Genomic DNA, 17,117 nt, shown 5'->3' with positions numbered 1-17,117 from the left:
TCATTCTCCAAGTCAGGACATTTTTATGTTGAGCCCATACACAAGAAGTTGGTTGATCAGCCTATAGTACATTAGTACCGTGTATGGGTAGCAGGTTGGGAAAGGAGGTACTTGTTCACATTTGATTTAAATGACAGTATATTCTATTCCTTGGGGAACACAACGGGGGAAGACTGTTCCACAGTGCGGCAAATGCAAGGATGAAGGAGGAGAAAAAGAAATCTGTTCTATGGGTTTCAAGGTGCACTGTGAAGTGATGTTGAGCAGCAGCTGCACATGTACCAACAAGTTTAATACTAAGTGGGGGAATTATTGATGCTATTTCAGATGAACATTTTCCATGGAAATATTTGTAGAATACACATATTGCAGAGACCAATTGTCTGTGCAAAAGTTGGGGGAGTGAGTTAGTAAGAGATGAGTCATTATAAGTCTAATTGCTCTCCTCTGCATTTGAGGGAGCTTCCCATATGTGAGAGCAGTATTCAATAGCTGAGCAGATTTGTGATTTGTATAAAGTTAACAGCTGTTCAATGGTGAAGTAAATCCTAGTTTCTTAGAAGCTGAGGATGCAATGGTTGTGATGTGTTTATGGTGAGAGAAGCTTGATGTCAGGGTAATTCCAAGAAGAGAAATCTCAAATTGTCTGGAAATTTGGGTGTTGTCAAAAATAATACTGGGAGAAAATTGTTCTTTTTTATGAGAAGTCTGTCAGTACTGGTTTTTATTAGCTGAGTTTAATTTGAAATTGACTAGGTTATCTGAACCCCATTGGAGAATGGCTTGGAGATCAGAATTGAGGGAGGTGGTTGTTGATGTTCTGTAGGTTGAGGCGAGTTGTGTAGAGTAAGGTTTATCAAATGAAAGGGAGGGGTGCAGTGTGCTGTTATCTGCAAAACTGCATATTGAGTTGGAGGTCAGTATTTTGTAAGCCTCGGTTCTGAATGATTTTGTTCAGATTTGTTTTCCAGTCAATGTGAGGAACTCTGCATTCAAAGTGTAGGCTGGAGGTTTTTACATATTATCCATTGTAGCACCCTATGGCCATGTTTGGTGAGTGTTATGGGTCATCCACTGCAGATAACACTTGCATTTAACTCCCTGTGCTTCCATCTCTGTATAATATCACTGATTGTTGATCTGGAATGGCCCAGTTTGCCGAGCAGATAGAAAAAAAACAGGAAAAAAACATCTATCACAATATCTCTTTCAAATTCCTTCAGTTCCCTTCTTACAGCCATTTCTGCATCTTTATATAAATATAGATATAAATATAAATTTATATAAATAAAAATCAAAAACTATGGCCTTTAAAGGACAAGATCCAGCAAGAACTAAAATAGTAATAGATAACAAGATCTTAGAACAGGTGAATTCATTTAACTACCTAGGATGTATGATCACATATGAAAATGAAAAAGATATAAACATAAAAATTGCAAAATATTTAAAAATAACAGGTGTAATTAACTCTATATTTAAACCAAACCTAGTTCAAAAACAAACAAGGCTAAAAGTATACAATACATTAGCCCTATCAGTCTTAATGTATGGAAGCGAAATCTGGACAATAAAACAAAAAGACAAACAAAGATTAATAACAGCAGAAATGAAGTTTATGAGAAAAACTGCAAAGTATACCCTATTTGATCACAAAAGAAATGAAGAAATTATTATTATTTGACACCTCCAGGGAGTCCAAAGACTCATCGAGGGAGAGTGTGCCAACAGCATCGAACGATTGGTCCCCTTTCAACTACTAACCGTGCTCAAACTTACTTAACTGAGCCATTAGTAGCAGAGGCTCTACCAATCGACCAACCTTTGCCGGCAAAGGTTGGTCGATTGGTAGATACTTCTTTACAGACGGTGCACTGTGGGCTGGAGCATTGTCCTGATGGAGAATCTAAGTGTTGTTCTTCCACAGATCGGATCTCTTCTTTCTGACTCGTTCTCTCAGCTTGGCTAGAACCTCAAGGTAATAACTGTCTGACCCTCTGGTACCCATTCAACCATTACCATGGTATTGATACAAAAAACAAAGCATTGCCTTCAGTTTTGACTTGCTCATTCTTGCTTTTTTCATTCTCGGTGACTTGGAAGTTTTCCAGTGCATCAATTGTCTCTTTGTTTCTGGATTGTACTGGAAAATCCACGTTCATCACATGTGATGATCTTCTCCTGCAAGTCCAGCTCTGTTATCAACCAGACGATGAGGTAAAGGAGAAAATGGCAGTGCTACTGATGCAGATAACACCTGGTGACTTGCAGCACTGCTTCCGACAATGAAAAATTCATGTGCAATGGTGTATAGATAGAGGAGGGTAGTATGTTGAAGGGGATAACAATTAAGTTATACAATTGTAATAATAAATCGCATTTTTGTAACCAGTCTCATTCTTTAATAGCCACATCCCGTATATTTACAAAAAAAAATCATTCCATTCCGAAATAATTGTATGAGGATCAAAAAGGATTTGTTCTTTAATGTTTACTTCAACTCCCGCTTCCTGAATTCAGTCTTCATGCTTTTCACTTCCTTTCTCAGCACACCTTTACTTCTCTCTTCACACATCTTGCTTTTACTTGACATTCACTCACACAATCCATTGACATTTCTTGTGTTTTCTTTGCTCTCAAACACAGTACTCACAACACAGCTCTGCCATCATTCATCTGTTCCACTCATTACTTCCACTGCTGTTTCCAGCCTGCAATTGTAAAATTAAAGTCACTTAGTGTTTCTCATTGCCTGTATTTCATGTATACATGCATTTTCTGTTTTTCACCTACCATATTTTTAATATATGTGAAGTATAAATATGTATAAACTTTGTACGTGTCATGAATATTAACATCTGTGCAGGACTGTATAGACTACTTTAATTTACCATTTCTTCTTTAGCATAGGATAAAGCAGCTGCTGTTAAGCCAGTGTTGGCCAACATAAGATATAATTATTATTGATGTGATATTTAGAGTATTAATGTCTCTTGCTCTAATTACTAGTCAAGATTAAAAAATTTTTTGTCATTCAGATTTCTGGTTTCTCCAGAAATATTATTATTACATGACATCTCCAAGGAGTCCAAAGACTCATCAAGGGAGGACACCTACTCTAGAACTCTGAAAATATTTCAGAATTTTCATTAGGTGGTCTGTAAATGGAGTTGAGTATTAAGTAGTTTTCATTGCATAGTTCTCTGTCAAGGAAATACTATTTGCTGAATTAAAAATTTCATTTTTAATTTACTTGTGGCATATTTCTTTTTAACGTATACAATGGTTTCCTCCCCTCCTTTTTTTTTTTTTTTTTTTGAATGACAGTAATTTTCATGTGTCTTATATTATACAGTAGAAACTGCATATTATAATGTCCAGGGGAATATGTTATATGCTTAAAATAATAAATATTTTCTTATACTGAATATATTAATGTGTATTCATTTAAATACGTCAGTTTCTTTTTCCAATTGTTGAATACATTCAATACAGTATAATTTATAGCATCTTCTGAAATATAATTAAATGTGTCATTCGTCATATCAGATTGGAAATGTATTGACAATGGTAAGAAAATATTTTTAGTTTTTTCAGAGAATTGTTTATTATAGTATATTGTTTATAAAAAATTTTTTCTGAAAGTCTAGAAAAGCACAGTAGGTTTTTGCAATAATGTGTCAAGTAATCATTTATATTTTTATTTTTGATGCTGATGGTCTACTTTTTTTTTTTTCTAGCTTTATGGGGTGGGGGGGTTGAAAAGTCGTGATAATCACCATGAAGGAATTGAGGTAGAACCATATAACTTGCACATTATTCTACATATTCCCCACAAAGTGTTATTATTATTATTATTCCTGATACCTCCAAGGAGTCCGAAGACTCATTGCGGGAGGACACCTACAACTGTCTCTACACCTAACCTCTACTACGAATCATCTCCATCAACGCCATCTACCGCCCACCTCCAACACTACCACAACTAGTAATTTTTGTCTGTAAATTGCGTGTGTTCTGAAGGGCCGATTTGTATGTATGCGGGATGAAAAACAAATTGGGTTTCCCACAGTGTTTTTCTTTCAGTACCTCCTTTCAGAGCTGTTGAATAAATTGCTTCTTTAACAGTTCCACCTTTTTTGAGGTACTTGGTAAGGATTACACTATCCATATCCCAAAAGACAATGACAAGAACCTTCCCTGCTGACTTTTGGGTTCGGAACTTCTTTAGTAGTGGAGAACCTTTGTGTCTCCACTCCACTCCATTGTCTGATGTTTGGTCTCTGGGTCATAGTGATGAAGCCATGATTCAACAAAAGTCACCATATGAGCCAAAAAAAAATTGCACCTGATTTCTCAAAATGACCCAAAATCCCTTGAGATGATGGCACATGTTCTTTCTTTTGGTCAGCATTCAAACATTTGGGATCCACTTTACTGAGCGCTTTTGCATGTCCAGATGTTGGTGGATAATGATCCCAACTCGCTCCCTGGATATTCCCTGAGTCTTTGCAATGGTTTTGGCTGGTATTCATCTGTCATCAAGGATCACTGCATGCACTGTATCAATGATTTCAGGTGTGATCGCTGTGGAAAGGCTTCCTGACCTGGGGGCATCTGTTGTTTCAGAATGCTAAGTTTTAAACTTGATCACCCATCTGGCAACTGTTGGATATGCTGGAGAACAGTCCACTAAAGTCTTACACAAAATTTGGTGAATCGCAGTTGCGGACTTTTTTTACAACACAAAAAACTTGATGATGGCCAGTACCTTTGTGTCTCCCAATTTCTTCAAAACCTCTGACATGTCTTCTTATACATCCTAAAAGAAAGAGAACAAATTATTACAGTTTGATGAAACATAGGAGTTAAAGGGATTTAAGATATATTCTTTCTTGTGGTTATATCAACTGCTTTAATATTATTTTGTTCTAGGTCTTTATAAGAACTTTTCAGTTTTCTCCCTCATAATTACCATGTTTGCTGGCATATAAGATGCACTCCCCCCCTTTTTTTGTATACATTTTTTAGGAAAAAAAGATTTTTTACATCTCTTCCTGATTCTGCCAAGTTCTTATCATTTTCTCAGTTAGGGGTGGCCCGAAATGCTTCTCTGCAGCCCTGATTCCATGTTCTTTAGCATACGCAATCACACGTAGCTTGTATGTAATATTGTAGTGATGCCGATGTTTTTCAGCCATAATTTGTCAAGAAATTTAGAGAAAATTTAACGGCAGAAATTTATCACCGTTCATAACAACTGCGACAACAATTGGAAAGTTTAAATAAACAGGAACGCAGCTGTGATCATCGATGGCAGTGCATGCGCATCTACTGAACTTGATGTAACCGGAATGATCTCACACACCGCAAGGAAGCAAGAAAGAAATCGCGTAACTTGGAACAGAGAAAATTCTAGAAATGAAAGTAATAAAAAACTGAGTATCAGCGTATAAGACGCATCCTGTTTTTCAGACCTATTTTCAAAGAAAAAAAGTGCGTCTTATACATCGGCAAATACAATAATCTATTTTCTTGTTTTGAAGCAAGGTTAGCTTTAATATGTATGAAATTATCTCTTGTGTTCACTATATACTGACTAGATATTATTTCTTCACTCTTAATTTCCACTTTCATACATTTTGCTAAATTTTGAATTACAGCTGTTAAATTTCTTACACCTGAATCCCTTTCCTACATTCTAAAACCCTTTCGATATGAACAGCTTAGTAGAAAATTTCTTGGTGTGTGATTCTTTCACTTTTTAGCCAGTTTAATTTCTTTCTTTTGCTAAGTTTGCATTTCAATAAGTGATTTAAAATTTTCTTGCATTACTTTAACTGAATTTAGTATGTCTTGTGCACTTCCTAGTTTAAAAAATCTTCATAAGGCATTAACTGTTCTTTTATTTTACGTGTTATTCTTTTGGAAATGTTCTACATTATGGCAGACATCGATGTTAGCAGATATCAATATGTCAATGTGTGGGATTTAGTGTGTTGTAACGTGTGTTTAGTGTATTCGTTGCTGAGAGCAAATGGTTTGTGGTATGAGAGCAAGAATGGTGAGAATATTAGTAGGAACTGTTTCAGAAATGAGTGTAAAAAATGTGAGTTGTGTTGGGACCAAAAGAATGAAGAGACTGGTATTATGGATATAAGGGAGGATTGTGGAAGTGTTAGCCTCAAACAACTGCACATCTCCTGTTAGACCCTTCTTAATGCCATTAATGTATAGATTGAATAACAATGACCAAAAGACTGAACCCTGAGGTACACCACTGGTCACCTTAAATCTGGCAGATTCAAACCCACTGTATACCACTTTTTGACATCTGTCTGTTATCTGACCACTGATCCAAGTCGAGAGTTTATATTCAATCCCATATTCTCCAGTTTATGCAACAGCCTTTCATGTGGTATCCTATCAAATGCCTTAGCAAAATCCAACATCATCATAGTATATCCATTCCCTTTATCCACTTCAGCCGTAACAGTGTTGTAAAATATGTATATGTATATGAGCAAATTGCTAAAACATGACTTTCCTTTAGTAAACCCATTCTGCTCCTTGCAGAGTATAGTTTGTTTGCTTACCAACTTCTCTAAAATCTTCACTACCACACTAGAGATACTGATATGTCCATAGTACACATATCGGTTTTTGCACCACCCTTATACAATGGAACTATCATACATTCCTTCCATTGTTGCTGTATCATTTCTGAGCTGATACTCAAGTTATACAAACATGTGATAGGCCTAGTTAATTCACTTGAACATTTCTTGAGTAAACATGCTGATATTCCATCTTTCCCTATTTACAAATTCTTATCCATGTTATGCAATAGCTCATCAACCTCATTTTCTTGCACCTCTAACTCTTCATTCAATGTAGCAGTAACACTATGCACCATGTTACATATTCCTGGTTAATATATCTTAGCAAAGTGAGCACTGACTAATTGAACAATCTCATTAGCTTCCTACTCTCGAGTACCGTCTGCATTCATTAAAGTTATTCTTTCACATTCATTCTTTCTTTTGCTTGCAGCATAATGATAAAATTCTTTTTGATTGCCTTTAGCTTGCATAACCAATTTTACTCTGATTTAACTTTCCACACAATACTCGCTACTTTTCTGGCCTGAGCTTTATATATTTTATAACTCCTCTCACTCTTATTCTCATGATATTCTTTCCACTTCATCTTCTTCTTGTTGATCTTTTGCTCAATAAGGTTGTACATCCATTTCACTCCCAACCTATGTATTCTTCAAACACTAAGGATACATTTTTGATACTACCTGATTTAAGCACTTTTTCAAAGATTCCCATGCATTGCTGACATTTTTCCCATTCAGTAACTGATACCATGGGACCAAAGATAGTATTCTTCTGAGTTGATCATAATTTTTAGCTCTGGAGTTCAGCATGTAACTTGTTCTAATGGGAACATCAATATAATTAGATACTTTCCAAGAAAATATGGCATGATCACTGTAACCAACTGGTGGTAAAATAGTCATATTCTTAACAGAGACCCCTTCTGATGCTAAGAACAAATCTAACATTCTTTGACCTCGAGTTCCTTCTTTCACATGCTGCTTGAGAAAGTTGTCTCACAACAGTTCAATATATTCCTCTTCATTCTTATCATGAGATTTCTCTTCTATCCAATAAATGTTTGGATAATTAGAGTCACCCATAATGATCACTTGTTTAGTACCCATAAGGCTAAATTAGCAATGCATTTCTTCATCCCCTGCAACTGAACCGCCTGATCTCTAGCAACACTCCACCGTATATTTCATTCCATGTATATTAGCCCCCACTTTACACCAGATAGTGTCAAACTCACTGCTACATGGGATATTGTTACCATCACATTTTCTTGCGTTTCTACCCTAAATGGACTTAAGTCATCTGATATCATTAGTAGTACCCCCCTTCTCTCTTATCATTTCTGTCATTCTTAAAAATATTATACCCATTACACTCAATCCCAGGTATCCTATCTGATTCTGATGGCCAGGTTTCACTAATGCCAACAATCTTAGGCCACTTCATATTCAATAAAGCAGCAAACTCAAGCCCTTTGTTTCTGATGCTGCTGGAATTTGTGTATAGACATGATAACAAATTACTGCCTAGCCTATTAGTGAAATTTTGAATTCTTATAATTCAAAAGGTCCAAATCATGTATTTTCACCTCTTCACCAGATCCATAACCATGTTCGAAGCCATTCATATCCTTATCACTTTTTCCCTGACTCTTTGCATTAGGTCTCATCCCAATAAGTAATTTTTCCTGGTTCCTGATGCCAAGTGATTCAAGTGCAGGTGATATATTAGTCTTATATTAGTCTTTTCTGCCATCAGACTCACTCCACACATCTAAAAACTTGCATCCATTTCTTCTACAGAGCTTGTGCATGAAATCATTTGCTATCATTGCCCTCCTTAACTTCAGACCTTCAGTTAGAGGAGAAAAATTACAGATAATTTACAAAAAAAAATTTTTTTTATTATTATTATTACTATCTGAGACCTCCAAGGAGTCGAGGACTCATCGAGAGAGGCTATAAATCATCCAATGCTAGAACTATATTAGAAATATAATTGTTTTACACTTAATATGAATTTCCATTGGGTGAAAGTGAGACCAAGATTTCACTTTCAGCTGTAATTTTTATTTAGTAAATGTTTCATGATTGAATGGGCATAACTTAAATTTATGTTTATTAAATCTTGTTATATTGTTTTACTAGCATTTTTCTCCATTTTATAGTGGAAATTTAGAGAAGGATGTGATTCTTGGTATTTATACATTTCTCTATAGCATGTAATGGCATTCTTTTATTTTCTGTAGTGCCACGTAAGTTGTGTTCCAGTTTACTCCTGCTTGCAAGATAGACAAGTGAATGTGTTCTTGAAAACTGTAATGGTTGCAATGGTAATATGTGTGTTAACATATACTGTTGCAGCAGCTTATGGATACCTTACATTTGGATCTCGGGTAGCTCCAGATATCTTGGAATCATACGATGCCAAAGATCCCGTAGTATTAATTGGAATAATTGCTTTTACTATAAAAGTTTTTACAACGTATCCTATTTTACTTTTTTGTGGCAGGTGAGAAAATAATATTTTGAGCAGTATTCTTTTAAGATATATACACATTTTTAAGCAAGGATGACTAATTATAAATGAATTTTGGAGATGTCTTTATCTCATTACTAATTCTTTAATTTTAAACCTGGGGTAGGAAGCAATTCGAACCATATTGCCCAGGTTGTTTTTGAGCAGGAATGATAAACCTTTTTTTATGTCAATTTTATCTTTTTTATTATATAAGGAAACTTGTGAATGTCACAGTAATTGTCATATTGATATACTTTAATAATTTTTACATTGCATCAGTGTTTTTCTTTAGGCTGCTTGCATGCGCAGTGGCCATCACTATCCATGCACATAGCTCAGTCTCCCATTCATTGTGAAAGATGATGCACTAATAAAATGTGTTCTTGTTATTATAGTATTAATGCAGCATTAAATTAGTAGTGTGTGATTTTTAAGTCTGACCCTGAGATCTCAAAGCTTATACTACAAAGATCAATGCAAGACAGTCATGATGGCATTCAGAAACTTAAAAGTTGTAGGAAGTTTAAGATATTGTGGTTAAATCAGTTAGTTGAAACTAAGAGTATGTTTTATGTACAATCTTATTTTCAACTCTGAATAAAAATGTCACTTCTGGTTTTTTTTTTTTTTTTTTTTTTGTGGGGAGCTCATAAATGTGAAGTATGTTATGCACTTTTTTTGAAAATCACTGCCACACCCCCTCTCCCCCTCGTCTGTTGCCTAGGCCAACCCAGCTGCTGCTCAGAAGACATTGCGACTTGCACATTTGATTCCTTGACTTAGAGGGAATGCTGCACTATATTCACCTCTTTGGAGAGAAGGAATTTATACATATGCAATTTGCTTTCACAACTTGCCATGTTTTAGTGCAATGTGTATGCACACACACACGCACGCAGCTCAATCAGTATTGGCAACAACCTTAAGTTGTAAAGACATGAGTTCAAATCCAATCTAGAATACAAAAAATCTTTACAGAGCTTTTTTTCCCCAAAATGCATTTAACAGGTATATGCAGATTTTATAGAAAGGAATAACTGCCCCATCATAGTATTAATTAGATTCATTCATTCATCAGTGGCTTTAACAGGCATTTAAGTGCCCACAGCCTTCCAAGTATCCTTGGATTTCCTAACCGTAATACGAGGATAAGGCAGTTACCCATATGCCTCTAGGTATTCTCGTCTGTAAATTGTGTGTGTTCTACTGGCCAGTTTGCCTGTTCTGAGAGACAAAAAACCCAAGTTTCTTGGAGAAAAAACCCTCTACCTCCATATTAGACTGGCTAACTCACCTTTAGTTGAAAGAGACCAGTTAGAAGTTCCTCACATCACTGACAGGAATCAAACACAGGTCGTTTCTACTAAAGGGCTTCATCTTTACTGACTGAGCTATGGAGGCTCACTAATGTTATATCAACAATTTGCTTCCAAATTAATCTGTTACTTGTCAGCACTGAAATATTGTCATCTGTAATATTTTGATGTTCCTCCATGTTCTTCTGACTGTGAATCAATCCATAGGTCTTTTCTTAACATCTGGGCATCAAACATCTATTCTGCTAATGTTTCCTGTTTAAGTGGCTTTACCACCTTAGATTAGTTCTTCTCATGCATTCCTGAATGCTAATAATGTCAAGTTCCTTCCTGATATCTTCATTTTTAATCTGATTCTGCTATTTTTGCCATCTGTTAACTCTCCCAATTTTTCTTGGAGTTCTCATATCTGTGGTATCAAGTCTTTGATCAAACGTTTTCTTTCTAACTCAACTCTCAGATCCATAACTTAAAACTGGTTTGAACACTCTTTTGTATACTGCTAGTTTAGTGTTTTGGCTAATTTCTCTCATATTCCATACAAAATTATTCAGCTGGCTCCATGTCATGCCAGATTTGCTTATTATGTTGTCTGTTTCCATATTTAATTTGCCATCTACACTGAAAAACTGTGCCTAAATAGCAGAAATGTTTTACTTATTCTATAGGTTCTCCATTTAGAATGCAGTTGAAGTTTTCTATGTTCCTGCCTATTTTCGTAGTTTTGGTATTTGTATTGCTAATTTTCATGCCAGATTTGTTACGGCTGTAATAATTCAATTCAGTGTTACTAAACAAATTTGTTTAGTAACATCATCTGCATAAAGCAGAGAACTACATTTACTATCTCCGATTCCTGTATCAGTTTTAATACCACAATTCAAACCATCTTCCTATACTGCTTTCAATGCTAACTGCTGACTTACAACTTAAATATAGACTATTGCACTGCATAATGTTCCATTATCCCATATAACTATAACATTTTGAAAACTTTTTTCTCTAGGCACCTTGTTGTTTGCCTTTTCCAGATTGATAAAAATTTAAGTACAGATCCTCACTGTATTCCTATGATTTCTTAATTATTTGTTGTAGAGTGAAAATCTGATCTTGACAACCTCTATTTTTCCTGAACCCAACTTGTTCTTCAAGTTTCTCTTCCATCATTTTTCTTAGCCTCTTCTCAAGTATGCTTGCATAAAATCTTAACTGAAACGCTCAGTAGAGAAATTTCTCTGTGATTCTCACATTCAGCTTTATTCCCCTTTTTATAGATGGGAAATACAAGAGCTCTACTCTAATCATCCAGCATTCAATCTTCTCACTAGGACTTTCTGAATTGCTGTCTATCAGTTGCATAAACAGTTTGCCTTTGAGCCCTATTAGACATATATATGATTGAACAAGCATTGAAATAATGAGATCACAACAGTAATGAACAAAAAGTCATAATGATTTTAATTTATGCATATTCCCATAGATTTGTGACTCTTATAAGGAGAATACTATGCAGATATATCATACAAATTTTGATAACTATGCAAACATTCTTAATTATCAGGTAGTTATTGGAGGTCTAAAATAAAAGGATAACTATGTAAACATTCTTAATTATCAGGTAGTTATTGGAGGTCTAAAAGTCCTCCAAGGACTTTTGTCCAATAGACACAAAGAAAGGAGCAACTTAGCTTTTATTACCACCTGCATTGGTTTATAACTTAATCTTGTCCTTGGGGACCATCCTCCCACTACCTACCTCTCCAGTGTCTAATCTCCGGCCCTCCTTCCACACTTTATCCAACCACTGCTACAGTTATAAAATCAGTTAAAAATAAACTCTTCCATCAGAAACATATTTACTAAAAGAAAGTGTCTCTAGGTTCACAAAGAAGTCACAATTATTCTCGAGTTAAAACATGGTGAGAAAAATGCTCAGGTGTGTAAAAAGTTTTCTTTTTCCTCTTCACCAGTATTGACATTGTGGAAGAATAAAGATGTTTTCATATCAGCACTGGAAAATAACATAACCAAAACAAAAATCTAGAAAATTGAGCTTACAAATGCTGATGAAGCATTGCTTCGATGGTTCACTACAGCAATCCCTCGATTAATGCACCCCCGATTAGTGCGTCATTTTTTTTCGATACCCAAATTCGATTAGTGTGCCTATATATATCTTAAAAATAAATGTTGAAGATTTAAAAAATTTTTGATCTATACATTTTTTGTGGCTAACTATTTTAAAAAATCACTCACCGGGATGAAATAAATTAGTTACCGATTTGAAACATTTTACAAAGTTATTTTTTAATGGCATGCTACACTATTTCTGTGTACACTATGTTCCAAATTTACTGCCACAATTTGTCGTCTGCTTTACATAGCATTTTTCTGATCATATCTCGTGCAATTGTTTTCCTTACTTTTTTATTTTAAATTATTTTCCTAACCTTTAATCATGAGTAAAAGAATTAGTGAGCAAAAAATAGAAGTGTGAAAATTATTCGAAAAGTAATCTGATTGGAAGAAAAACTTGAAATAATAAAGAAAAATGAACAAGGTGAGTCCAGAGCAAAGATAGGACAAGAACACAAAAATGGGTGAATGAACTGCTGAATACAAAGAGAAAGGTAAGGCTGCTTCAAGTTCATCATGCATGCACTCGAAATCAAAGTATTATCATGATTGAATTAGAGAGACTTCTTTTTACAAGGATCGAAGATTGTAACCAAAAACGGATCCTGCTAAACACTGGCCTTATTAAATCAAAAGCATTGTCTCTTTGTAACCTGGAAAGAAAGGGCTATCAATGATAGAAAAGAAGAAGAATTCCACGTTAGTGCTGGGTGATTTGAGCGTTTCAAAAAGAGAAATAGCCTACATAATGTTCTAATCACAGGCGAAGCTGCAATTGCAGATGAGGAGATATCCAGAAATTTTGAAGAAAATTGTGTAAGAAGGGGACTATTGTGATCAACAAATATTTAATGTCGATGAAACCGGTCTTTTTTTTGGAAGCGAATGCTTTCCAAGACTTGTCTTTCCAAATCAGAGAAATCTCAGCCTGGTTATAAAGTCGCAAAGTCGAATGAAATTACTGCTAGCAATATGCGAGCCATTTGGAAGCACATTCTTCCACATTGTGCAAATGATTTTAGAGACTTTTCAAATGAATCTAAGTTAATTAAATCTCATTCTGAGAAGTTGAGTGATTCCGACCTGCTTAAATTTAGATGCACAGCGGGAAGATCCTGAAGAATATGAAAAAAATTTAATCACTGACAAGTCCAAAGAGGTTTCACAGAAAAAATTGAAAACAGTTTTCGTACAATCAAAGTTTTTAAGCAGCAATGCTAAGAGACCGACCCTGGTGAAGAGAGAACCAGTAAAATTTGCAGAAGAGGCAATAGGGCCATACCATCAGTTGTACGAAAAAAAGAAAACAGAATGCCCACCAAACTATGTTAGCTCAATTCTCTGTTAAGAAGCAGAATAATAAATTTATATTCTGAATATGTTTTATTGTCTTTCAGCTTCATGGTTTTCCTTTAAACAAGCCCTGAGACATATCCTAATTTTTTTATAAAAAAAAAACTTAAGGGTCAAAAAAGAAATCTGAGGAACAAATTATACATTTTTCCATAGGTTACTATATTCAATTAGTGCATTTTCGATTAATGTGCCTGTTTTAAAGAATGCATTAGGCGTATTAATAGAGGGATTGCTGTATTTCAATAAACAGTCCAATCTCAGAGGTTCAAGCAGAAATATTAGCTGAACAATTTAGATGAGAAAATTTTATATGTAACAGTGGGTGGCTGGGTTGATTTAAAAACTGACATGACATCATCATGCTGTATTTAAAAAAAGACCAATTGAAAATGTGTTTATTATTAATTAGTATTGTTTTTAATTATGTAAAAACAAACTGTTTAGTGTTAAAGGTATGGTTACAGACAAATACTTGTGTTTAATATTAAGTGTGTTGTAGTTTATACAAGCATATTCATACAAATAATATCTAGGTATGTAATTGTATTATTTTTTTCTCTCTAATTTTTTATTCTGTTTTTTATCAAAAAGTTATTAAGAATTTAAAAAAAAGATATATTTAATTCATCACTGATATAGTGAGTAATGGTTATAAAGAATTTTGTCAGTCATGCTCTCATTATAATCATGTTTGACTGTATATATGAAGGTATAAAGACTTTTAGACCTCCATATTTGAGCATCTCTGCTCCAGCTGCCTTTCCATATTTCAGGCTATTCCACCCAGGTGTTTACTAGATCAAGTGTACTTGCAACTTACCTTTCACAGTTGTCCAAAAAATACAAAAATCAAAGACACGTTACATTTACTAATTGCTAGCAAAACTCTGCACTGCTTGGTTTTTTTTTTTTTTAAATAAAAAGCTTTCAAGGCTGACAAAAAATTGAGAAAAAGTAATTTGAAACACAAAATATTTTTTCTAACTTTTAGAAAAAGTACTGTGAAATGTAAGTTGATTTTATGGGGGAAAAAACAGAACGATAAGAGCCGGCCTGGTTGGCCGAGTGGTTAGTGTATCTGCTCTCCAGCCAAAAGGCTGCAGGTTCGAATCCTGCTGTGAGCATGGATGTTTGTGATTGTCTGTGAAAATACTAGTGTTGGTGGTTTTGAGTGGTGGAGACAGAGAATTGTAGTAGAGTAGGTGCCCTCCCTCGATCAGTCTTTGGACTCTCTGAGGATTTCATATAATAAAATAACAATGTTACCAGACAGTAAGGATGTGCTTTTGTTCTTGATTCTGATCGCCTGTATCAGAAGCATGAAAAAAAAAAAATAGTATGTCCTAGAGTAATGTTCATAAAAAAACTTATATAATAGAAATGTTTTTTTTTTTTTTTAAAACAACAACAACAATTGTGATAACATTCAAAACTGATTGCTCTGTGTTACAAGTTCCTGTACATAAACAGTGATTTGGGTAATTAGAAAATTCTGTAACATGTTTCATGAAGCACTCGATGTAAGACAATAAACACATGGAGATACCCAGTTTTTTATCAACCTGCAAACTTAAGATTATTGAATTACTTCTTAATTAAACTTTTTAAATTAAAAAGAGATATTGGCAGCTGTCTGTCATGCTCTACTCCCTGGATGTCAGTTAAAATCATATGTAATCTTTGGCAAACTATCTGCGATGGGCAGTAACGATTAGCTGTCTACTAATCTCCAAAAGTTAGTTAGGACTAAATGGCCTCACCTGCTCCCTTTGGGGAACAAAAGGCATTAGAAGATTATTATTATTATTTTAATTTATCAGACATACCTGGATAATGATATTTAGAGCAAATTTTAAAAGTCAAACCAAAAAATAATGTAAAATTGGGAAATGATGTAGAAATACACGAATAAAGATATATGAAAAAAGTAAGCATAAAACCACAAATAAAGCAAAATTTGGAAGGCAGTGAAGTTATAGATTATGAAATTCAAAAATATTTTGGGATATGACTATTTAATGCTTCAGCTGATAATCTCTAAACAGTGAATGGAAAATGGATTACTGCCACACATAACTGTCTCATCATGTTTTTGTTGTTTATAATACAGCTTTTTATGATGATTTGTGTTTTTCACTTATTTTATCCTGAAGAAGCTACAAGTTTCCTGTGCTGAAACTAGTTTTTTTTTTTCTTGATATGTTTTTTGTTGTTTTAATGACTAAATAAACTCATTTTCTTATGCATAATAGAAGCTGATTATTTTATTATTATTATTAGAGGCTACTCCATGGAGTCAGACTCAACAAGTGAGGCTCTAAATATCATGTCAAGCACTATCCAACATTTGTGCACTATCTATAATACTTTGCTTTGAACTCATTCACAGTCATGACACCCAAACAGACTCTGGCAGCTTTTGGCACTCATTTACCACTCTCCAAGCAAAAAAAAAACCTAGTTCTAACACCCTTGCTAACTACACTTTTGCTCAGCTCCAAGGATGGCCCTAGTTCTCTCAACACCAGATCTATTCTGAAAAATTTCCTCTGTATTAATCTGGTAAAAACAATTCAGGAATTTGTATGTCTCAATCATATCATCCCTTTTCTTCCTATTAACCAGTTTCTATAACCTGCAAATATTCAATTTGTTCTCATAAGGTTCATTCCATAGACCTACTACCATCTTGACTTCTTGCCTTTGGATTCTCTTCATCTCTTCCACATTGCCAAGAAACCCAGATGAGGGGATCTGCACGCATTAGTCAAGATAGGGTCTTATCAAGGCCCAATAAAGAGGAAAAATAACCTGCTTGTCTAAGATTCTTCAGTAACCAAGTAATCTGATGAGCTGCTTTAGCTACTTTTGCTGTGTGCCCTCTTAACTTTAACTCCCTATCCACCAACACTCATAAGTCTGGCTTCGTCAATTTCCTGGAGTACAGTTCCACCAATGTGGTATTCAGCTGGTATACCACATTGGTGGTATACATTGGTAGAATATGTATACCACCAATGTGGTGTACATAATCTTGGGTTTTTTAAACCATCATTATTGTTAAGATTAGGGTGGTTGAAAAGAATCTCACAGGCTTCCTTAAATTTACGTTCATACCTTGTTTTGGTGTGGCGTAAATAACAGGTGCTTTTCCAGTCAATTCTAA

At 34.7% G+C, this 17,117-nt stretch overlaps 1 protein-coding gene across 2 annotated transcripts in view; it reads left to right on the top strand.

The window, feature by feature from the left end:
- The window catches only part of LOC150096544 (sodium-coupled neutral amino acid transporter 7-like), a 182,294-nt gene that overhangs the window by 116,989 nt on the left and 48,188 nt on the right, over positions 1-17,117 (top strand). For both annotated transcript variants that reach the window (XM_090408029.1, XM_090408028.1), the window contains exon 6: positions 8,872-9,134. In XM_090408029.1, coding sequence (XP_090264155.1) covers positions 8,872-9,134 — 263 coding nt within the window. The remainder of the gene's footprint in view (positions 1-8,871; positions 9,135-17,117) is intronic.

This window comes from Typopeltis vanoorti, chromosome 18 (genome assembly GCF_054136105.1).
Source record: "Typopeltis vanoorti isolate ZY-2024b chromosome 18, IOZ_Tvanoo_1.0, whole genome shotgun sequence".
NCBI classification, from domain to species: domain Eukaryota; kingdom Metazoa; phylum Arthropoda; class Arachnida; order Uropygi; family Thelyphonidae; genus Typopeltis; species Typopeltis vanoorti.
Note: the sequence above shows the minus strand (reverse complement) of the source record. Positions and strands in the feature narration are given on the sequence as shown.